Genomic DNA, 24,941 nt, shown 5'->3' on the forward strand with positions numbered 1-24,941 from the left:
TTTAATGGGGGTGGTGGAATAAGCAGAGGTTAGATGCACATGGAAGTGAAGGAGAAGAGGATCCTCTGGGGAATGGGTCCGTTCAGAAGGTATTGTACACAAAATTATAATCGTCAGAATAAGAGGCTTCACAGGAGTGACCAATTTAATTTGCTTGATGCAGCAGGCAAGGGATCAAAAGACAGAATCACAAATTAACAGGAGTAACCAGTAAATCCAGCAGAGAAACGGGGAAGAATGTTTCTTTTTAAACTGGGGCTGGTCAGAACATGAAGATCATTACCTCAAGCGGTGGTTGAGAGAACAGCAAAACTGTGTTGATACACTGGGAGGAATGAACAGAACAATACATATGATAGCACAAACATGAGGAAATCTGCAGATGCTGGAAATTCAAGCAACACATACAAAATGCTGGTGGAACGCAGCAGGCCAGGCAGCATCTATAGGAAGAAGTACAGCTGACATTTCGGGCTGAGACCCTTCATCAGGACTAACTGAAAGAAGGGATAGTAAGAGATTTGAAAGTGGGAGGGGAGGGGGAAATCCGAAATAATAGGAGAAGACAGAAGGGGGTGGGGTGAAGCTAAGAGCTGGAAAGGTGATTGGCAAAAGGGATACACAGCTGGAGAAGGGAAAGGATCATGGGACGGGAGGCCGAGGGAGAAAGAAAGGGGAAGGGGAGTGTCAGAGGGAGATGGAGAGCAAGCAAGGAGTGATTGGGAGAGGGAGAGGGAGATGGAGATTGAGAGGGAGAGGAATGAGGGAGAGGAATAAAGGGAGGGGGCATTAATGGAATTTAGAGAAATCAATGTTCATGCCACCAGGTTGGAGGCTACCTAGACAAAATACAAGGTGTTGTTCCTCCACCCTGAGTGTGGCTTCATCTTGACAGTAGAGGAGGCCATGGATAGACATATCAGAATGGGAATGAGACGTGGAATTAAAATGTGTGGCCACTGGGAGATCCTGCTTTCTCTAGGTGAACATCATTCCAGGATGAAGGAGATGTCTTCCTTTTTTAAAGAAAGGGGCTTCCCTTCCTCCACCATCAACTCTGCTCTCAAACGCATCTCTCCCATTTCCCGCACATCTGCTCTCACCCCATCCTCCTGCCACCCCACTCGGGATAGGGTTCCCCTTGTCCTCAACTACCACCCCACCAGTCTCCGGGTCCAACGTATAATTCTCGATAAATTCTGCCACCTCCAACAGGAGCCCACTACCAAGCACATCTTTCTCTCCTCCCCCTTTTTTCTCTCCACAGGGATCATTCCCTACGCGACTCCCTTGTCCAGTCGTCCCCCTCATCCCTTCCCACCGATCTCCCTCCTGGCACTTATCCTTGTAAGCGGAACAAGTGCTACACCTGTGTGGTGAACTATGTGCCTGTCGGGACACGCCCCTGCTGACTGCTCCTGTGGCTCCTCCCACAAGCCCCTGTATAAAGGAGATCTGCGGCCTGACGCTCGGCCTCAGTCTCCAAGACATTGTATGATAGACACTCACTCCTGGTTCCTTCTTCCAGTCAATAAAAGCCAATATCTCGCCTTACGTCTCAGTGTGAGTTATTGATGGTGCATCAACCTGCCCTTACACTTCCTCCCTCACCACCATTCAGGGCCCCAGACAGTCCTTCTAGGTGAGGCAACACTTCACCTGTGAGTCGGCTGGTATGGTATACTGCGTCCGGTGCTCTTATATTCAACACCTTATATTCTGTCTAGGTAGCCTCCAACCTGATGGCATGAACATTAATTTCTCTAACTTCTGTTAATGCCCCCCTCCCCTTCTTATCCCATCCCTTATTTATTTATCTATTCATTTATTTGTTTGTTATTTTTCCCCTTTTTTTCTTCTTTTCTCTTTTTTCCTCTCTCTGTCCCTCTCACAATCACTCCTTGCCTGCTCTCCATCTCCCTCTGGTGCTCCCCTTCCGCTTTCTTTCTGCCTAGGCCTCCCGTCCCATGATCCTTTCCCTTCTCCAGCTCTGTATCCCTTTTCCCAATCAACTTTCCAGCTCTTAGCTTCATCCCCCTCACCCTCCTGTCTCCTCCTATCATTTTGGATTTCCCCCTTCCTCTCCCACTTTCAAATCTCTTATTATCTCTTCTTTCACTTAGTCCTGATGAAGGGTCTTGGCCTGAAATGTTGACTGTACTTCTTCCTATAGATGCTGCCTGGCCTGCTGCGTTCCATCAGCATTTTGTGAATACATATGATAGGATGAGCCATAGAGGATGTGGAAAATAAACTCTGGCCCTGTACCACTGGGCAAAATGACCTGCTTCTGTTGTGAACTATACATGACCTCCCCTCTTTAGCTCTTGAAAAAAACATTACAAGGATGTGTCATTGAGTTATACAGCAGAGAAACAAGCCCTTTGGCCAACTCATCCATGGTGACCAAGACGTCCACCTGATCTAGTCCCAGTAACATAAGTTTGGTCCATATCACCCTGAATCTTTGATATCCAAATGTGTTTTAAATGTTCTAATTATACCCACTTCAATCATTTTCTTAGGCAGTTCACTCTGTGTGGTAAAACTTGCCCCTCAGATCCCAACAAAACTCTCCCGTCACCTTAAATCTATGCCTCGTAGTTTACATAGAATATAGAACAGTAGAGCACAGGAACAGGCTCTTCAGCCCAATATGTTGCACTACGCTATTTAAACTAGTAATTAAATGACTGTTGCCTACATGTTGCTCCTCCCTTATTTTTTCTGCACATTCCTATGCCCGTCTAAGTGGGTCTTGAATGCCTTTGTCATAGCTACTTCTACTACCACCCCTGTCAGCACATTCCAAGCACCAATCGTGTTCTATGCAAAAAGCTTGCCCTGCACATCTCCTTTGAATTTTCTCTCACTTTCAATGTATTCCCTCTAGTATTAGACATTTCAATCTTGGGGAAAAGTATACAGGCTGTCTTTTCAATCTGTGCCTCTCATTCTTGTATTAAGTTCCATGACTAAGACTCCCATTGCCTGTCAAAGAATACTGTGGTCATTTACCTTATCTGAGCCCTTCATGGCTTTCATATCCCTACAAAAGAGTACCCCTCAGCCTCTCACACCAGGGAGGCTGGAAGGAAGTCCAAGTCTGTGCTAGGGTAGAGATGGGCTTCCTGGGCTGTAGCAGGGTTTGATGGCTCTCGGCCTATAATTGTTGGAGTTTAGAAGAATGGGGGTGATGGGGGTAAATCCCTCTCACTCACAGACACACTTACACTCTCTCACACTCATTCACATTCTTGCTCACTCTCTCCTACGCATAGATTCACACTCTCTCACACACATACACACTCATATTCACACACTCTCACTCAGTCACACACTCATGCACATGCACACTCACACACATTCACACTTGCGCACTCTCACACTCTTCACACACACATGCTCTCTCTCGCATGATCTCACACCCACACCCACTCTTACACACCAGCTTCCTGTTCCTCTACTAAGTAGCAGTGCAACTTGTGAAATTGCTCTATAATCCTGCATCTGCAGACTCTTGTGTCTCCTGTTGTCAAATTTATCTGATGTAAGTGTTTCTTCTTTTATGTTACTGCTAAGGTGAATAAAATGGCTTCATGTACTGTTAACTGCTGAGGCAGTGGCTCTCTACAGCAACATGGTTGGGTTATAATTAGTGATAATGAGATTTGTATTCATTTGCTAACCAATTGGGATAGATGTTATTCTTTCTCTGTGTGTGAAAGCTGTTAGTTTGCGCAGGCTTGGGAGAGAAGGTGTGAGGAGGATGAAGAGAGAAGACGTGGCTTGAGGAGACTGTTGCTGGACCTGCTGGGTCTGGGCTTGGGGCGGGATCCCAGGGGCCGACTAGTGAAGGAGGATCAGTGAAAGGGAATCCGTGAGCTCTAATGTTTGTGCACGGGACATGTTTATGAGATTATTGGCGCCTTTTATTTGTTTTCTTTTTCTTTTGTTTCTCTACTAACCCCATACTCAAATATAAAATCTTAATCGTTTAACCGCACATTGTGGACTGAATGTTATTCCGGGGTACTGATGTTACACAGGGGACACAACACTCAGCATCCACCCAAACAAGAATGCAAAAGGTATAGACAGGGACAGCACATAGAAATGCAAGCTGACTTTTTCCACTGAGGTTGGGTGGGACTACAACCAGAGATCATGGGTTAAGGGTGAAAGCTGAGAAGTTTAGTAGGAATATGAGAGGAAACTTCTTCACTCAGAGGGTGGTGAGAGTGTGGCCAGGACAATGGTGTATGTGAGCTTAATGTCAACGTTTAAGGTATATGGATGGTAGGCATATGGAGGGTTACATACAATCTCGGTGTAGGTCAATGGGAGTAGACAGTCTAAATGGTTTTGCATGGACTAGAAAGGCCAAAGGGCCTGTTTCTGTGTTGCACTTCTCTAACCTATCTAATATCGAAAGGCCTAGATTGAGTGAACCTGGAGAGGATATTTCCTTTAGTGGGCAAGTCTAGGACCAGAGGGTACAGCCTCAGAATACGACATCCCTTTAAAACAGAGATGAGGAGGAATTTCTTTCACCAGAGGATGGTGGATCTGTGGAATTCAATGCCACAGACAGCTGTGGAGGCCAAGTCATGGGGTATATTTAAAGCAGAAGTTGACAGGCTCTTGGTTAGTCAGGGAATCAAAGGTTACAGGGAGAAGGCAGCAGAATGGGGTTGAGAAGGATAATAATTCAGCCATGATGAAACGGTGGAGCAGACATGATGGTCCAAGTGGCCTAATTCTGCTCATATGTCTTACGGTTTAATACGATAGCACTTCAGAAGTTTATTTAGAAGCAAATTTAGGCTAATTGGCCTATCAATCATACATTTGATCATGGCTGATATATTTACCCTCTCAATCCCATTCTACTGCTTTCTCTCTGTAATCTTTGACACCTGACTAATCAAAATTCTAACATCTCTAGCAAACTTATCTTAATGTGGTCACTACCATCAATAGGGACCTGTAACCACAAGATCTCTAATTATCTTTCCTCATTACTCATGACCAAATCTGAACTAGCACATTTCTGGGTAGACTCCATAATATACTCTTCTAAGATGCTATTCTTGATGCATTTCATAAATTCTTCTTCTATGATACCCTTATCAATCAAGATGTAGATTAAAGGATTAAAGAGTCCTCTGACAATTGCAGTCCCTTTCAAACATGCCCTGGATATCTCCTCATTCTATTGAGAGGTCACATTTTAGGGGCCAAAGGTTACTTACACCTTGTCTTCTTTTCAAGAGACAATAGGTGCAGGAGTAGGCCAATCGGCCCTTCTAGCCAGCACCTCCATTCACTGTGATCATGGCTGATCATACACAATCAGTACCCCGTTCCTGCCCTCTCCCCACATCCCTTGACCCCGCTATCTATAAGAGCTCTATCTAACTCTCTCTTGAATGCATCCAGAGGCTTGGCCTCCACTGCCTTCTGGGACAGAGCATTCCACATATCCACCACTCTCTGGGTGAAAAAGTGTTTCCGCATTTCTGTTCTAAATGGCCTACCCCTTATTCTTAAACTGTGGCCTCTAGTTCTGGACTCACCCATCAGTGGGAACATGCTTCCTGCCTCCAGCGTGTCCAATCCCTTAATAATCTTATATGTCTCAATCAGATCCCCTCTCATCCTTCTAAATTCCAGTGTATAACAAGCCCAGTCGCTCCAATCTTTTAACATATGACAGTCCCACCATTCCAGGAATTAACCTTGTGAACCTACGCTGCACTCCCTCAATAGCAAGAATGTCCTTCCTCAAATTTGGAGACCAAAACTGCACACAGTACTCCAGGTGGGATCTCACCACGGCCCTGTACAACTGTAGAAGGACCGCTTTACTCCTATACTCAATTCCTCTTGTTATAAAGGCCAGCATGCCGTTAGCTTTCTTCACTGCCTGCTGTACCTGCTTGCTTGCTTTCATTGACTGATGTACAAGAACACCTAGATCTCGTTGTACTTTCCCTTTTCCTAACTTGACTCCATTTATATAGTAATCTGCCTTCCTGTTCTTTCCACCAAAGTGGATAACCTCACATTTGTCCACATTAAACTGTATCTGCCATATATTTGCCCACTCATGTAGCCTGTCCAAGTCACCCTGTATTCTCATAACATCCTCCTGACATTTCACACTGCCACCCAGCTTTGTGTCATTGGCAAATTTGCTAATGTTACTTTTAATCCCTTCATCTAAATCATTAATGTATATTGTAGACAGCTACGGTCCCAGCACCGAACCTTGCAGTATCCCAGTGGTCACAGCCTGCCATTCTGAAAGGGACCCGTTAATCGCTACTCTTTGTTTCCTGTCAACCAGCCAATTTTCAATCCATGTCAGTACTCTGCCCCCATAACCTTGTGCCCTAATTTTGCCCACTAATCTCCTATGTGGGACTTTATCAAAGGCTTTCCCTCCTTCCTTCTCCCATTTTGTTTTAATGTATGAAGTTGAATGTGTTTTAAGATTTGACAAACCCTTATACACGCTTGAAATGATTCTACTACCATTATCTGAATTACATATTTTTCTAAATAGCTCTATCAAGCATGTACTTGCTTTGGTTACATTTTTAACCCTCCTATTAACATACTGTCGCATCTGCAAATACCGATAAAAGTCTTGTTTTTCTAGTAAGAGTTCCTCTTTAAGCATTTCAAAACTGAGCAGTGTTCCTTCTTTCATTATATTGCACAGAACTGTTATAGACTCAACAGTCTATCCAACACCATTTCTTGCCTAATATAAATTTCCTTCAGTTCATCCTTAACCCTAGTTCCTTTGACCACTATTACATCTGGCAGATTGTTTGTGTCTTCCCTAGTGAATACAGATCCAAAGTACTTGTTCAACTCATCTGCCATTTCCTTGTTCCCCATAATAAATTCATCCGTTTCTGTCTTCAATGGTCCAATTTTGGTCTTAACTATTTTTTTGCTATTCACATACCTAAAGAAGCTTTTACTATTCTCCTCTACATTCTTGGCTAGTTTACCTTCGCACCCCATTTTTTCTTGGCGTATTGCCTTTTTTGTTATCTTCTGTTGCTCTTTAAAAGCTTCCCTGTCCTCTGGTTTCCTGCTCATCTTTGCTATGTTATACTTCTTCTCTTTTATTTTTATACTGCCCTTTACTTCCCTCGTCAGCCACGGCCGCCTTTTACTCCCTTTAGGATCTTTCTTCCTCTTTGGAATGAACCGATTCTGCACCTTCTGCATTATTCCCAGAAATACCTGCCACTGTTGTTCCACTGTCTTCCTTGTTAGGATATTGTTCCATTGAACTTTGGCCAGCTCCTCCCTCATAGCTCCATAGTTCCCTTTGTTTGACTGTAATACTGACACATCCGATTTTCCCTTCTCCTTCTCAAATTGTAGGTTAAAACATATCATATTATGTTCAATACCACATAATAGTTCTTTTACCTCCAGGTCCCTGATCAAATCCGGTTCATTGCACAACACTAAATCTGGAATTGCCTTCTCCCTGATAGGCTCCAGTACCAGCTGTTCTAAGAATCCATCTCTGAGGCACTCCACAAACTCCCTTTCTTGGGGTCCAGTACCATTCTGATTCTCCCAGTCTACCTGCATGTTGAAATCCCCCATGACAACTGTATCATTACCTTTGCAACATGCCAATTTTAACTCTTCATTCAACTTACACCCTACATCCAGACTGCTGTTTGGGGGCCTGTAGATAACTCCCATTAGGGTCTTTCTACCCTTAGAATTTCTCAGTTCTATCCATACTGACTCTACATTTCTCTTTCATTTAACTTCCTGTTCACTTAACTTGTTTCTTTTAACTTTTTGTTCAAAGTTCACTTGAACTTTTGATGGTTTTAACCCAAACCAATTCTACATTATTAGTAGTTTGTTACACTTTGTTTGTCACTTCCCTCCTCACTTTTGAATGTACAGGCAGTCCCCAGGTTACGGACAAGTTCCGTTCCTGAGTCCGTCTTTAAGTCGGATTTGTATGTAAGTCGGAACAAGTACATCTGGTATTATTTAGCGTCAGTTAGTCAAACGTTTGTCTTAGTATATATTTTACCTTTCTATGCATATTAAACACTTATGAAACGTATGTATTCCAATAATTAAACCACTGTGTTGCTTAGTAATAATTTCATCGGAGCAGGGCCTTTCACATGCTCCATTATTCTCACTTTGTCCTTTAAAATTGTTCCGATCATTGACCGACTGTAGCCTAACGCTTTTCCAATGACTGATGGCGTTTCACCTCTTTCAAAACACTTTATTTTCAATTGTGATCGCTTCCTGTCAATGGAACAGAAACACTGTGGGCGGCGGGTCCCAACCTGCACCAGCTCCCGCGCTCCGCCGGGTCCTAAGGACCCCTGCTCTGAAATCCCCGGGTCCAAAACTCCACCGCACTGAGACAGATTAAGTGGGACAAGTGGGGGTTGTGCTGGGTTTGGATACTGTATTTGTGCCTCCACAATATTCTGCATGGAAATTTAAACTGGAGGTGGCAGTGTTTTTTTTTTACAAGGTCGAGTTGCGAGCTCGACATCAACCTGGCACGGATGGTATGGGAGTCACTGGATCGACATCAACTCAGCGTGCTCAGGAGCGGTCTGCCTCGAGCCCGGCACTGATCTTACTGCACCACCAGCTGACCAGAAAAGGAGAGGGGTGGGGTCAGGGTGAATCTTGCTAAGAAAAATTTAAGCCAAGTACAAAATTACACACTCAACACAGTGTCAATGGCAATGACTTAAAATGGCGTACAGCATTCTTCCTCGGTTCGTAAGTACAAGTTGTCTGTAAGTCGGATATTTGTAACTCTGGGACTACCTGTATTAAGTATCTGTGGAGTCCTTCCTCCTCCTACTTAGTTGAAAGCTTGTCCATAATCCTATTTATGAGATTTCTTCAAATTAGCCAAATTAGGATATTGTAGATCTTTTTCCAAAGGACACGAGGATAGCTCAGGTTGACAACCCAATGCAGAACCAAGTCAGTACTGCACTGCAGCATGTGGCGGTTTTGGGAAGAGGCAATAAACCAAGCCCGTTGAAAATTATCCCTGGCATGGTTTTGAAAAAAAGCAAAGGAATTCTCTCAGAGCAATATTTATGCTTGACCAAGGTCATAGAAACTGATTACCTGGTCAATTCCACATTACAAACTATGGGAGCTCACTGCATGCTAATTAACTAGCTAGGCTTCCTGCCTTACAATGTTAACTGTAAATTAAGCGCTGTGAAAAAATACCAAGAGATCCTTAAGTCACAAACGGCATTACAGAGGTGCAGGCTGCTCTCTCGTTCACACATTAAAAGAAAAGGCAATTTCCATTTAGTGGACTCAATAACTTAAGTAATTAGCATTGGATTATGATAAAATTTGTCAAAGTAATAACTACTAGAGCAGCAGTACTGTTGGTGGTGACAGGCTGCTAAATCCAGATGTAACTTTTGATTCTGTGCCATTAACCAGCTGGACATGAAGGTGAATCTGCTAGGCTTGAAGAACCACAGGACTCTGTCAGGTATTTTGATAATATATTCAGCAAAATTCCTAGATTCATCTTTGTTTTAATACATAGTGGACACAAACCAGTACCTGTGGAAAGGAGGAGCACCATTCTTGATTCTCTTCCAGAGCCTTGAACATAAACTGGTATGACAAAGCTCTGTGTGAAACTAAACTGTGTTCAGCTCCAAATAAAGCATTTTCATCCAATGGAATGCACTGTGCATTAAGGAGAAGGAAAGGGGGGAGTGGATGCTTAATGAACATAACAGACATGATAATTGACAGCAAACCACTTCTGTGCATCCCACCTCCTGAATAAAGAAGTAAAATGAGAGAGGAACTAACACCATCTTTCAGATCAAGACTCTGCACAACTTCACCAGTAGAAATTATAAAAAGTAACTAGTAGAATATCTGGTTTGACATGGACAGAGGATGTCAGCGATTGCCCCCACATGGAGAGGATCCCTCCATTCTTTGACCAGGGATCTGCTGAATTGCTCCAAGTTCCGGATTGCTGATCTCATGTTGGCAACAACACTGCCCAGGAACACAGGCGTTCCTGTTGCTGCAGTTCACATCCCACTGGTTACCTGTGATTTTATTTCAGTGAGATACTGCATATGCTTCCGGAGAATGAGCAGAAATCTAATGAAGGATTCTCCCTGTATATATTGACATAATGTCCACTCCATTCAACACATCTTCCATCTCTCTCTTTCTGGTATTCAAACGGGAACAGACCCTTCACCATTCTCTGTCTGACTTCTACCTCAACCAACATGTATTCTTTTGCTGATTGCGTCTATATATGCAACCACAGAAGATACGTCTGCTCATTTATATATCCCTTTCCACAACCAGAAATCCAAACAGTGCTTACTCCTAAAGTTGCCATTCACTTGTACCTCTTCTCATTCAGTTTAATGGATTTGCTGTTAAAAATGCAGAGAAACCACTTGCAGAATATCTCTGCTCAGTCTGCAGACATTACCTCCAAGTCACATTGCCCATCACCATATTCCTCTTGCCCTCCTGCATTGTCACAGCGAAGCTCACTGGAGGTTTCAGCTATAGTGTCATATTATCAAACCAAGCCTTCAGCATTACCACTACTTCCATCTAGATTTCTCGGGTAATTTCAAATGATTCTAGATTTCCACTTGTCCTTTCCCTCTGTGACCTTGAACTATTCTGATGTCTTTAAGGGTGTCCTTAAATAGGAAAGGGTTCAGAAAAGATTCATAAGGATGTTACTGGGTCTGAAGAGCTTGAGTTATAAGCAAAGACTGGGACTGTTTTCCCTTCAGCATAGGTTTCTAAAATCATGAAGGGCTTTGGTTAGGTTATTGGCACAATCTTTTCCCCAGGGCAGAGGAGTCCAAAACTAGAGGAAATAGCTTTATAGTGAGGGGGCAAAATTAAAATACATCACTCTCTGCAACTATTTGCATAGAGGGTGACACGTATATGGGACACACTGCCAAAGGAAGCTGTAGAGGTGTACAATTATAAAGTTTTTTTAAAAAAACATTTAGACAGGCCCATAGATAGAAAAGATTTAGAGCAGGGGTTCCCAACCTGGGTTCCATGGACTCCTTGCTAGATGGTACTTTTCTACAGTATAAAAAAAGGTTGGGAACCCCTGGTTCAGATAAATGCCAAACAGAGACAAAAGAGGATATTTACAGAATTTGGACTGCATGGTAATATTGGGTTGAGGAGCATGTTTCTGTGCTATATGACTCTATGGCATTGAAATTGGGATAATTTACTCATGTGGCTTGACAGTTGATCAACTCATAGAAAAAAAGGTCGAGAACCATCCCAAGTTGGCAGGCTGTGACTAATAAGTACCGCAGGGAATTTTGCTTGGAGCGCAGCAATTCTCAAACTGTATCCTGATTCCACTGAGGAAACCAATATGATATTCCACTTTTGTTGTTGACATGAAACAGAGTGGGAATGTGATGGGAGAGAGGACCCAGAGAAACTACAAGGAGATAGAGACAAGCTGAGGGATCAGACAAAAGATGAAGTGGAAAAATGTAAAGTGATGTAACAGAAATGCTGAGTGTCTTTTAAATTCTGAGAGACTGGAGCATGTTGGATGTTAAAAGGAACTGGGCGTCCTTGTACAGAAGTTTCTGAAACCTTACTGCAGCAGATAATCAAGGAGATAAATAGTATGAGGTCTTTATTATAAGAAAATTTGAATGAATGATGATTTACTACAATTGCATAGGGCCTCTGAAAGTCTACATCTGCAATTCTAAGTATGAAAGGAAATATTTGCTATTCAGAAATATAGCAAAGATTCACCAGACTGATTCTTGGGATGGTGGGTCTGCCGTATGAGACTGAGTAGACTAGAGGGGTCTCGGCTCAAAACATTGGCTGTTTACTCTTTTCCATAGATGCTGCCTGGCCTGCTGAGCCCCTCCAACAATTTTGCTTGGATTTCCAGCATCTGCAGATTTTCTTGTGTTTGTGAGACTAGGCCAGTATTGCCCAAACTTAGAGGAATGCAAGAAAATTGACAACATTCTAGACTCAGGATCTAGGTGCAGAAAGAATGCATTTCTTGGCTGAGGAAGCACATAATAAGGAATAGATAACAAAGGACAAATAAAAAGAAATATTTTTCACTCAAAGGCTGATGAGCTTTTGGAATTCTCTACCCCAGTGAGCTGTAGAGGTTCAGCGCTGAGCTCATTCAAAATACGATTTAGTAAATACTACACACAATGGGGATAGTGCAAGAGTGGAGAATCAGCTATGATCTTGTTTAATAATGAAGAAGGCTTGAGGGGTGAAATGATCCTCTTCTGACGATTTATATCCTCCAATGATATAGATTCACCATATGAAGTAATAGATGGTCTATTCAGCACAAAAACAGCTGATCACTTCTTCCTCGACTGCTTTGCATCACTTTTTGAAAATATCCATAAACCACTCAAATAGCTCTCTAAGCTCTGACACTATAGAGAATAAGACTTCGAGATTTTCCTGGTGGTGGCTGATGGAGTAACAACAATCTTCCGTTGCTCCAACTCTAATTATCTTACTATTTCCAACCTGTCTTGAAACTTCTTTTTTAAGTGTGATTTTTTAAAATTATGGTTACATTAAGGAGTGGCAGAGGTACTAAAAAGGATGATCCCTCTGCTTCTTTGAATTCTATTATGGATTTGCTGCAAAGTCTCTGTGAACTTTCAGCAATTCAGCTCTGAATTTGAACAAATAGATGGTAAATTGGACTCTATTCAGCAAACTCTTAATGAACATGATAAACGTATAAAAAAATGAAGCAATGTTGTTGTCTCTGGAAACGGAAGTAGATGAACTGCAAAAGCTTTGGGAAAAGCAATCAAAGTCCAACAAAAAGTTAAGACAGAAGATTATCAACATAGAAAGTAGAAACATAGAAACATAGAAGATAGGTGCAGATAGGTAGGTCATTCGGTCCCTCGAGCCTGCACCGCCATTCAGTATGATCATGGCTGATCATCCAACTCAGAACCCTGTACCTGATTTCTCTCCATACCCCCTGATCCCTTTAGCCAAAAGGACCATATCTAAATTAGATATGGCCCTTAGATAACTTAAAAAGTAGAAGGAACAACCTAGGGTTCTGGGTCTCGAGGAATTAATTGAAGGTAATCATCCTATGGAATTCTTTGCAAACTTTCTGCAAGAAATATTTCCAGAAATTTTGGTGTCTTTGCCTATGACTGATCGAGTTCACAGGTCTCCTGTGTTTAGACCTCCTAACAGGGATAAACCAAGATCAGTAATAATTTGTTTTCATTAATTTAAAACAAAGGAACTGTTAATACACGAATCTCGTCAAAAAGGCACAATTGACTATCATGGTTGCAAGATTAGAATTGTTGAAGATTACTCGCCTGAGGTTATGCAGGAATGTGCTAAGTTCAAAGAAGTTATGTCCGAGTTTTTTTAACAAGGGTTTCAAGCCCTCCCTTCATTACCCGGCTCGTCTCAGAATCACACTTAAAAATGGTTCTTTTGAATGGTTTCATTCAACTGCTGAAGCACAAAGGTTTTATAAATCCGAAGGATGGCTATTTAGTTTGTCCTTACATGAGGACACAAGATTAAATGAGAAACTATTAATTCGCAAATCCCATTGAAGGGGCATGATTCGTTATAAAGTGGAATATTAAGATTCTCAAAGACTATTTACTTGAGGTTATGCAGGAATGTGCGAAGTTTAAACAAGCTTGGTTGGAATTTTTTTTAACAAGGGTTTTAACCCGTCCCTTGGCGACCCAGTTTGACTGAGAATCTCATTAAAGATGGAGCCTTCGAATGGCTTCGTTCGAAAGCTGAAGCAGAAAGATTTTTCAAATTTGAAAGCTAACTGCTTAGCCTCTTTTTTCATGAAAATATAAGATTAAATGTTTAATGTCTTTCTGTATGAATAATCGTATCTTTTACTTTTGGTAAAACTACCTTTTGTATTTTTTTAATACTGTTTTTTTGATATACGAGAATTTAAGTTCTTGTCTGGATATTGTTTAGTCTAGGTCAGAATATAAATAACCTTGAAACTAATTGGAGCGATCACCAGGTTTTTTTTGCAGGGGGGGTGGTTTGTCCATAGTTGTAGATGCTGGCTTTCTATTGGTTGGTTTTCTTTCTTTGGGGGGTGGGCAGGGGTATGGTTTTCTCCTCAGAAGCTGTTTTTGAATTTTTTTTAGCCAACTTGTTGCTTGGTTGCCATTTCTCAAGGTGTATGGATTGGTTTTAACTTACATTTTAACCCTTCCTTTAAATATTTAAAATGGACTCAGTTTTAATAAGAAAGGGTTACATCACCCTGATAAACATAATAAGATTTTTGCTTATATTAGGAAATTTAAGGTCCCTATTATTTTTTTTACAAGAAACTCACATACACAAATGTGATAATCTACATTTTTTTAGCACTGGAACAGACTTTGTTTATATTCATCTTTTCAGGCCAAATCTAGAGGAGTTTCGATTCTTATAGATAATATACTTTCCTTTGTCCAACATAGTGTCTGATACTAATGGACGTTTTTGTTATAGCTTCAGGAAAACTAGATAATAAATTAATAGTATTTGTCAATGTGTATGCCCCAAATGTAGATGATCCAGGATTCTTTGAGCGTTTTTTTTTTCGGTTTTACACGATCTGGATCTTTATTCTCTGGTGACGGGAGGAGATTTTAACTGCTGGCTAGACCCAATTTTAGATCGATCATCTTATAAACCAGCATCTCTTAATAAATCAGCTTTGTTTATTGAATCTTCTTTATTGAAATGTGGTATTGTTGATATTTGGCATTTCTTATATCCTTTAGATAGGGAGTACTCATTTTTTCACATGTAAATCATACATATTCCAGAATTGATTATTTTTTTATTGATAGTCAAATGATTTCATCAGTTTGTTCCTGTGAATATAAAGAGATTGTTGTTTCAGATCATGCTCCTGTATTTCTATCTTTAAATCTCCCTGGTCATCCTCAAACAAACAGATTTTAGTGTTTTAATGCAACTTTGTTATCAGATAAGGAATTTTTTTAATTTCTAGAGAGGCATATTATTTTGTTTTTTTTAAGAAAATATACAGGAAAAGACTTCTAATCTTACTGTATGGGATACTTTCAAGGCCTATATTAGAGGGCAAATTATTTCTTATACTGCGAATGTTAAGAATAAAGCTAATAAAGAAAGAATTGAATTAGCCAATCAATTGAAACAATTAGATCAAAAATATGTTAAAGCTCCAGATCCTGTTTTATATAAAAGACATGTTGAAGTTAAAACTAAATATGAACTTCTGTTAACATATCTAATTGAAACTCAACTTCTTAAAGATAAAACTCAATTTTACATTCAGGGAGATAAATCAGGCAAAGTATTGGCCAACCAATTAAAATCTTCAGTAGTTAAATGACAAATTAAAGAAATGTGCAAAACTAATGGTGGTAGGACAACGGATCACTCTGAAATAAATGATACCTTTAGAGAATTCTGTTCTAAACTTTATAGTTCTGATTCCCCTCAAGATAACACTGTAATGAATAATTTTCTAGATCAATTAAATATCCCTGCATTTTCTGCAGATAATTGTAAACAGACAGATCAACCCATTTCTTATGAGGAAATTACGAAGACTGTAAATTCATTACACTCGGGGAAGGCTCCAGGTCCAGATGGATTTTCTGCAGAATCTTATAGGGCTTTTTCTTCATTAATTATACCGCAGTTACACTTAGTCTTTTTGGATTCTTTCAAATTGGGTAGCTTGTCTCAATCTTTCTGTGAAGCCTCTATTTCGCTTATCCTAAAGAAGAACAAGGACCCAACTGAATGCTCTTCATATAGGCCAATTTCATTATTCAATGTTGATACTAAAATCCTTTCTAAAGTTCTGGCTTGTAGGATTGAAAATATTCTACCTTCTCTTATTTCTGATGATCAGACTAGATTTATTAAAAACCGACATTCCCATTTTAATATATGCTGTGTATTGAATGTTATTTACTGTCCCTCCCAGGAGAAATCAAAAGGTGTGATATCCTTAGATGCTGAGAAGGCCTTTGATCGGGTTGAATGGAATTATTTATTTAAAACCTTAGAAATTTTTAATTTTGGACCAATTTTATTCAATAGATTAAATTACTTTATCTATCTCCTTCTGCTCGAGTTCTTACTAATTTTCAAAATTATAAACGATTTAAACTTCATCTCGCAATTAGGCAAGGCTGTCCATTGAGCCCTTTGCTCTTTGATCTAGCTTTAGAACCCATTGCCACTGCTTTTCAAGAATCTAATGATATCTGGGTATTACTCACAAAATTTCGCTTTACGCTGATGATATATTGCTGTTTATCTCTAATGTTGAGATTCCGTTACTTTCTTTACTCTCCCGTTTTAGCCAGTTTTCAGGATATAAATTGAACCTACATAAGAGTGAATTGTATCCTTTAAATAATTTGGTATCAATTAATACTAATTTCCCTTTTAAAATTGTAAGGAATCAATTTACTTTTTTGGGTGTAGCAGTCACTAAGAATTACAAACACCTGTTTAAAAAAAACTTTCTTTCTTTATTGAATCATGTAGAAAGGATATCATTAAATTGGTCACCTATTTCAATATCATTGATTGGACGAAGTATATGGAAAAACAAATGTCCTTGTTTAAATAAAGTTCATCTTCAAAAATCTAGAAAGTCTGGAGGTTTACCCTGGTAAGGCCAGTGACGTTGTGGGGGTGGAACTGGACTCTCTGACAATGGTGTCTGAAAAGAGGATGCTGTCCAAGTTGCATGCCATCTTGAACAATGTCTCCCATCCACTCTATAATGTACTGGTTAGGCACAGGAGTACGTTCAACCAGAGACTCACTCCACTGAGATACAACACTGAGCGTCATAGGAAGTTATTCCTACCTGTGGCCATCAAACTTTACAACTCCTCCCTCGGAGTGTCAGACACCCTGAGCCAATAGGCTGGTCCTGAACTTATTTCCACTTGGAATAATTTACTTATTATTATTTAATTATTTATGGTTTTATATTGCTATATTTCTACACTATTCTTGGTTGGTGCAACTGTAACATAACCCAATTTCCCTCGAGATCGATAAAGTATGTCTGTCTGTCTGTCTTACCTAATTTTAGGTTTTAATAACCATATAACAATCACAGCACGGAAACAGGCCATCTCAGCCCTCCTAGTCTGTGCCGAACTCTTAATCTCACCTAGTCCCACCGACCCGCACTCAGGCCATAACCCTCCACTCCTTTCCTGACCATATACCTATCCAATTTTACCTTAAATGACACAACTGAACTGGCCTCTACTACTTCTACAGGAAGCTCATTCCACACAGCTATCACTCTCTGAGTAAAGAAATACCCCCTCGTGTTTCCCTTAAACTTCTGCCCCCTAACTCTCAAATCATGTCCTCTCGTTTGAATCTCCCCTACTCTCAATGGAAACAGCCTATTCACGTCAACTCTATCTATCCCTCTCAAAATTTTAAATACCTCGATCAAATCCCCCCTCAGCCTTCTACGCTCCAATGAATAGAGACCTGGGCAGTTAATATACGATATTTTATGTTTTGGCTATATTATATTAATTGTGTAGACTGTCCGGTACGGGTCTCTTTAGAAGCTAATTCTGCTATTAAATTTTCTATTATTTCTCTTGGATCCTCACTTCCTTTATTTGTAAGTAAACTAACTGATAATTTAATAGTTAACATACTCTGAGGATCTGGATACAATTTAGAAAACACTTTGGTTTATTGAGATTTTCCCATTCAAGTCCCATTTATTTTAATTTTTTTAACCCTCCATGACTGATTTAGTTTTTAAAGAATGGGACAGGTTGGGTATTAAATGTTTTTGGGATCTGTTTGTTGGAGGAAACCTTTTTTCATTTGAGCAATTGTCAGCTAAATATAGCTTACCCAAAACTCACTTTTATAGATATTTCTGATATAGATATCAGAAACTTTTTAAGATCTCAATTATGCACATTTCCTATAAGCTCTGATAAGAACTTACAAGATGTAATTTTTAGTTCGACACCTTTTCATAATGGTTCAATATCTAATATTTATGGTATGTTACTGGAGACGAGGAATGTTCCTTTAGACAAAATTAAGAATCTCTGTGAACAAGATTTACAGACATCAATATCTGAGAAAACTTGGAATGAAATTTTTAAACCGGTTAATACGTCATTGTTATGTGCTCATCATTCCCTCATACAATTTAAGGTGATACATAGAGCTCATATGACTAAGGATAAGCTATCTCTTTTTTATTCAGATATATTGTGGAGACCCACTTTCTGCGCAGGCGAACCGGTTCACAAATAGCCAGAGCACAGGGGGAGACTTTGGTAATACACCTCCGATGTCATTTCCGCTCAGAGAGGGTGGGTGCTAGGGTGCCAGCGCCGCAAAGTTTGAATAAATTAATCTCAAAACGACTTACCGAAGTGTCGTCTCTAGCTCTGTATGTAGCACATCACTACATTGGTGACTCCGACTGTCCAAACGGGATTTGGACAAAAGATGACCGACTCTTCATCTGTTCACGCAGTTTTGCTAAAACTGCCAACTTTCTGGATGCTGCGACCACACGTGTGGTTTAGCCAAGCAGAAGCCCAGTTCCAGATTCGGCAGATATCCTCTGATTCCATGCGTTACTACCACGTGGTGAGCGCCCTTGACCTGGAGACAGCCGCCCAGGTTGCGGATTTCATACAGTCGCCCCCGGAAGAAGGCAAATATGAAGCATTCAAAGCGCTGCTCATTGGGACCTTTGGCCTCTCACGGCGTGAGCAGGGTGCCCGCCTGCTTCACCTGGATGGTTTGGGAGACAGACTGCCATCACCATTGATGAATGAGATGCTGGCCCTGGCTGACCGACACAAGCTCTGCCTCATGTTCAAGCAAGCGTTCCTAGAGCAACTGCCCAAGGACATACATCTGCTGCCGGCCAACGCAGATTTCAGTGACCCCCGGAAGGTGGCAGCACGGGCAGACGTGCTGTGGAAAGCCAAGAGGGAGAGTGTGGCATCCGTCAGTCAGATTACCAAGCCTCGCGCCCAACAGCGGACCAGATCAGGCCCGGCAGGGGGGCGCACACAACACAGAGGCAGGAGTGATGAGGACAGTGAACAGTGGTGTTTCTACCACCAGCGGTGGGGCACAAAAGCCCGCCATTGTTACCCGCCCTGCAAGGGCCAGGGCCAGCTGCCGCTAATGACTATGGCGGCTGGCCACCAGGACAGCCTCTTGTACATCTGGGACAAACAGTAAGGACGCCGCTTCTTGGTCGACACCAGAGCGGAAATCAGTGTCTTGCCCCCGACGGGGTACGACACCCGCAACAGGAAGCCAGGACCCACCCTGAGGGCCACAAACGGCAGCACGATACGGACCTACGGCACCCACACAGTGTAGCTGCAGTTCGGCGCCAACCGGTTCACGTGAGACTTCACACTGGCCGCAGTGGCCCAACCACTCCTGGGGGCGGACTTCTTGCCAGCTCGCAGCCTGCTGGTCGACTTGCAAGAGAAAAGACTGGTACATGCCGAGACTTTCCAGACATTCTCCCTGTGTGAAACCAAGTTGCCGGCCCCACATCTGGACTCCATCACGCTGTTGGACATCGAATTCACCAGAATCCTGGTGGACTTCCCATTGATTCTGGCACCGCAGGTCACGGCAGCCATGCCCAGACACGGGGTTCAGCACCACATCCTGATCAAGGGACCACCCCTCCACGCCCGTGCACGAAGGCTCCCCCCGGAAAAACTCCACCTGGCGAAGGAGGAGTTTAAGAGGACGGAGGAATTGAGGATCGTACGGAGGTCCAACAGCCCATGGGCCTCCCCCCCTGCATATGATGCCCAAAGCAGTTGGGGGTTGGAGACCATGCGGCGATTACCGCAGACTGAATGAGGCTACAACTCCAGACCGCTACCCCTTGCCGCACATACAGGACTGCAGCAAACCTGCACGGGGCAAGAATATTTTCCAAAGTAGACCTCGTCCGGGGATACCATCAAATCCTGGTGCACCCTGAAGACATCCCCAAAACAGCACTTATCACCCCGTTCGGCCTGTTCGAGTTCCTCTTGATGCCATTCGGCCTGAAGAATGCCGCACAGACGTTACAGCGGCAACGGATGCGGTGGAACACGACCTGAACTTTGCGTTCATCTATTTGGACGACATCCTTATAGCCAGCAGTAGTCGCCAGGAGCATCTGTCCCACCTCCGCCAGCTCTACTCCCGCCTGAGTGATTTCGGCCTCACAATCAACCTGGCCAAATGCCAGTTCGGTCTCAATTACCATCGACTTCCTGGGACACAGGATTACCAAAGACGGGGCAACACCTCTGCCCGCCAAGGTAGACACGATCCACCACTTTGCCCGGCCCAACACAGTCAAAGGCCTACAGGAGTTCACTGGTATGGTGAACTTCTACCATCGTTTCCTCCCCTCAGCAGCCTGTATCATGCGCCCTTTGTACACCCTGATGTCGGGTAAAGGCAAGGACATTACTTGGGACGAGGAGGCTGCGGCCGCTAAGGAAACCTTGGCAGATGCCGCGATGCTGGTGCACCCCAGGACGGACATTCCGACCGCACTCACGGTGGACGCAGCTAACACAGCGGTCGGTGGGGTGCTGCAGCAGCTCATCGAAGGGCGCTGGCAACCGCTGGCATTCTTCAGCAAGCACCTACGACCACCCGAACTCAAGTACAGTGCTTTCGACTGGGAGCTGTTGCCACTGTATCTGGCAATCCGGCATTTCAGGTACTTCTTAGAAGGCCTGAAAAGTTCACCGCGTTCACGGACCACAAACTGTTGACCTTTGGGTTCACGAAGGTGTCCAATCCCTGGTCGGCTGGCCAGCAGCAACATCTGCCCTACATCTCCGAGTACACGATGGACATCCAGCATGTCTTGGGAAAGGACAACGTAGTGGCAGATGCACTCTCCAGACCAGCTGTGCAGGCCCTGTCCCTGGGGGTGGACTATGCAGCACTGGCGGAGGTGCAGCAGGCAGACGACGAGATGCCCAGCTACAGGACCACAGTCTCGGGTTTGCAACTGCAGGATTTTCTCGTAGGCCCAGGTGAGAGGACCGTCCTGTGCGACATGGCTACCAGCCAACCTCGCCCCATCGTCCCGGCAGTCTGGAGGCGGCGAGTTTTCGACTCCATACACGGTTTGGCACACCCATCTATCAGGGCAACCGTCCGGCTGGTCTCCAACAAGTTCACGTGGCACGGACTTCGCAAGCAGGTCAGTGAATGGGCCAGAACGTGCGCGCAGTGCCGAACAGCCAAGTTGGAGCGGCACACTAAAGCCCCGCCACAGCAGTTCGAACCCACCCACCGGAGGTTCGACCACATTCATGTGGATATCGTGGGCCCCCTACCAGTGTCCCGAGGAGCGCAGTATCTCCTAACTATGGTAGACCGGTTCACCAGGTGGCCAGAGGCGGTCACGCTCACTGACACATCTGCCGATTCCTGCACCCGAGCACTGATTGCAACCTGGGTAGCATGTTTCGGGGTACCGGCCCACATTACCTCCGACAGAGGCGCCCAGTTCACCTCCAGCCTGTGGTCGGCTGTGACCAACCTGTTGGGAATGCAGCTACACCACGCAACTGCCTACCACCCACAGTTGAACGGACTAGTGGAACGCTTCCACCGTCACTTGAAGTCGATTTTCATGGCCCACTTGAGAGGACCTAACTAGGTGGACGAACTTCCCTGGGTCCTGCTTGGAATTCGCACAACGCCCAAAGAGGATCTGCATGCCTTGTCAGCCGAGTTGGTGTACAGAGCACCCCTGACCGTCCCGGGAGCGTTCATACCAGCCCCAAGGGGGCAAGAGGAAGAGCCCGCAGCAGTCCAGGACAGACTACGCGAAAGGCTCGGCAACCTGGCCCCTGTGCCAATTTCACAGCATGGACGGACCCCGACCCATATACCCAAAGACCTGCAGGACTGTAAGTTTGTGTTTGTACAAAGGGGCAGACAACGGGCACCGCTACAGCGGCCGTACGAGGGGCTGTTCAAGGTGATCAACAACAACGGGTCAATGTACGTTCTGGACATTGGGGGGAAAAGAGGAGGTTTTCTCGGTGGACCGACTCAAACTGGCCCATGTGGACTTGGTGCAGCCGGTCGAGGTTCAGGCACTGTGGCGCAGAGGCAGACTTCCCAAACAGAGGCTGATCCAGACTGTGGACATTGGGGGGTGTATCGTCAGTTCGGGGGGGGGGGGGGGTTATGTAGCGAACCACGTTCTGCGCAGGCGAACCGGCTCACAAATAGCCAGAGTGCAGGGGGAGACTTTGGTAATGCACCTCTGACGTCATTTCCGCCCGGAAAGGGCAGGTGCTAGGGATTAAATGCCAGTGCCGCAAAGTTTGAATAAACTAGTCTTGAAACGACTTACCAACTGCTTGTCATCTCTAGCTCTGTATGTAGCACATTGCTACAATATCTCCCTACTGTGACAGATGTAATAATGGAGAAGCTTCATTAATTCATATGTTTTGGACTAGTCTGAATCTTGAAAAATATTGGAAGGAAGTTTTTCAAACTTTTTCCTTACTTTTTAAAGTCAATTTTAAGCCTAACCTTCTGGCAGCCCTATTTGGGATTGTTTCAGGACAAGATATTAAGCTGAAGGCATTTGATTTACATATCTTGGCCTTCAGCTCTCTTATAGCTAGGAGGATGCTTTTGTTTAAATGGAAATATGGTTTTTCCTCCTATTCATGCTCAATGGTTATGTGACGTTATGTAATGTTTAGATTTAGAGAAGATTCGTTGCTCAATTTCTGGTGAGAGTAAGAGTTCAGCACAGACTACAAGGGCCAAGATGACCTGTTTCCGTACTGTAATTGTTATATTGTTTTGGAATATTATGGTTATTATCTCATCAAGACTTTCAAACATTGTGAGGACCTTATCTGAATTATTTTCAAAACCTTCAATTTGTTGTTTAAACTCAGATGTCGGCTATAATTTTTATTATATGAGAAGATATTTTACCTTCTTTTCTCCTTAATAAACAGCTTTGGTCTCGGTAGGGGTTAGATTCTTTTTTTTTGTAATAAATTAACATATTTCAATATAACTATTGATTAACTTACATGAATACGGGGTAATGAGATTGTTATTATGAACAGATATAATGTAATTCGTAGTTTCTTTTTAACTCTTTTGACCTTATTCTTGTACTCTGTAATCTTCTATGTAGAAAGTAATAAAAATGTTGGAGAAGAGAATAAGACTTTGGTTTAAATAAATAAAAACTTGCCCTTTGTCTACATGCCATGGATGAATTGCATAACAAGTGAACAAGTACAGAAAAGAGCTAGATACATCTCTATTAACTGGTTGAATATAACTTTAACATAACACTCAAGAAATGCAACATCATCCAGGACAAAGTAGTCTGCCTGATCACTTTTACAATTCAGCAGGTTCAACATCCACTCCCTCCATTGCTGGTGTAGTGTGTACCATCTATGGGATGCACCAATGCAATGTACCAAGCCTTTAACGCTTCCAAAACCTGTGATCTCCAGTACCCTGAAGTCCAATGGTGGCAGAAGCGCAGGAATGCTCACTTCTAAGTTCCCCACTATTATCCTATTCTGAGTTAGTTCCACGAACCCACTGTGCCTCCTTCCTGAAGGGACATCACACAAGCAGCAGTAGTTCGAGAAGGTGCACTAGCATTACTCTTCAGTGGAAGTTAGAGATCTGAATAAATCCCAATCTTGGTGATGCAGATACATTTTAGTCTTTCCTGTTCTTTGTTCTTAGCTAATAGACTTGCAACTCTATCTTTCCAATTCTTTTGTTGCCTTTGCTTCTTCTTCACCTTCCCTTACTAGACCTCTGTTACTGCCCATTTCCTATTTTCTTTGTTCTATTAATACTTAATGAAATGATCGGCAAGCAACAAGTTTCAAGCCTTTTCCTTAGCTTCTGAAAGAATCTTTGAGAAGATGAAAAATCCTTTCTACCATACTTCAGGACTGCTGAATGGTTGCTGGAAAAAAGTTCACAGGATTATTGCACAGCATTGATAGTATGGTATAGATTCAGCACCAAAGTCCATGTTCTGAGCAAAAAACCTAGCACAGGAGAAGGCAGCTGATGTTCTTGGAATTCAATGCCCTACCTTACAGATCTTAAATAATGAATCTTGTCCATCCCCATCAGTGTCTTTAAAGTAATCATGGGCTGGAAAAGTCCGATTAATATCACGGGTGATGACATTCGCCTGCATAGAATCCTGGAAAATAAATCATAAGAAATCAGTGACTTCGAAACTATGATTGTTTCTTTTGGTCCTCAGTTTAATATTACATGACATCTACAGAAAAGTATCATATTGTGCCATGTTCATTGTGGAACAGGGATACATTGCTTTAAAAAAAAACACAAGTTCTTCTAAATGAAAATATGACACAAACAAGAAGGATGCATTATATTTGTGGATATTTATTATCCAAGTGGATTACATGCATAAATCCTCAAAAGTAAATTGCTCCTTTATCTGATCTGTATAAAACATAGGACAGTACAGTACAGGAATGAGCATTTTGGCCCATGAAACTGTGGCACACTAATTAAGCTAATGATACCAAATCCCTTCTGCCTGCACATGGTCCACATCCCTCAATTCTCTTCATGTGGCTATCTAACAGCATCTGAAACACCACTATCGTTTCTGCCTCCATTTATTGTTCCTCCATTCCAGTTGTGAAGAAAGGTCTTTGACCTGAAACCTAAACTCATTACCAGCAAATTGCTGTTATTTCAGCTGC

General features: G+C 42.7%; 1 protein-coding gene across 4 annotated transcripts in view; it reads right to left on the bottom strand.

Moving 5' to 3' along the window:
• The window catches only part of LOC132402205 (rab GTPase-activating protein 1-like), a 570,990-nt gene that overhangs the window by 264,752 nt on the left and 281,297 nt on the right, over positions 1-24,941 (bottom strand). For all 4 annotated transcript variants that reach the window (XM_059984929.1, XM_059984928.1, XM_059984931.1 and 1 more), the window contains one exon: positions 24,293-24,406. In XM_059984929.1, the coding sequence (XP_059840912.1) occupies positions 24,293-24,406 (114 nt within the window). The remainder of the gene's footprint in view (positions 1-24,292; positions 24,407-24,941) is intronic.

This window comes from Hypanus sabinus, chromosome 11 (genome assembly GCF_030144855.1).
Source record: "Hypanus sabinus isolate sHypSab1 chromosome 11, sHypSab1.hap1, whole genome shotgun sequence".
Lineage (NCBI taxonomy): Eukaryota > Metazoa > Chordata > Chondrichthyes > Myliobatiformes > Dasyatidae > Hypanus > Hypanus sabinus.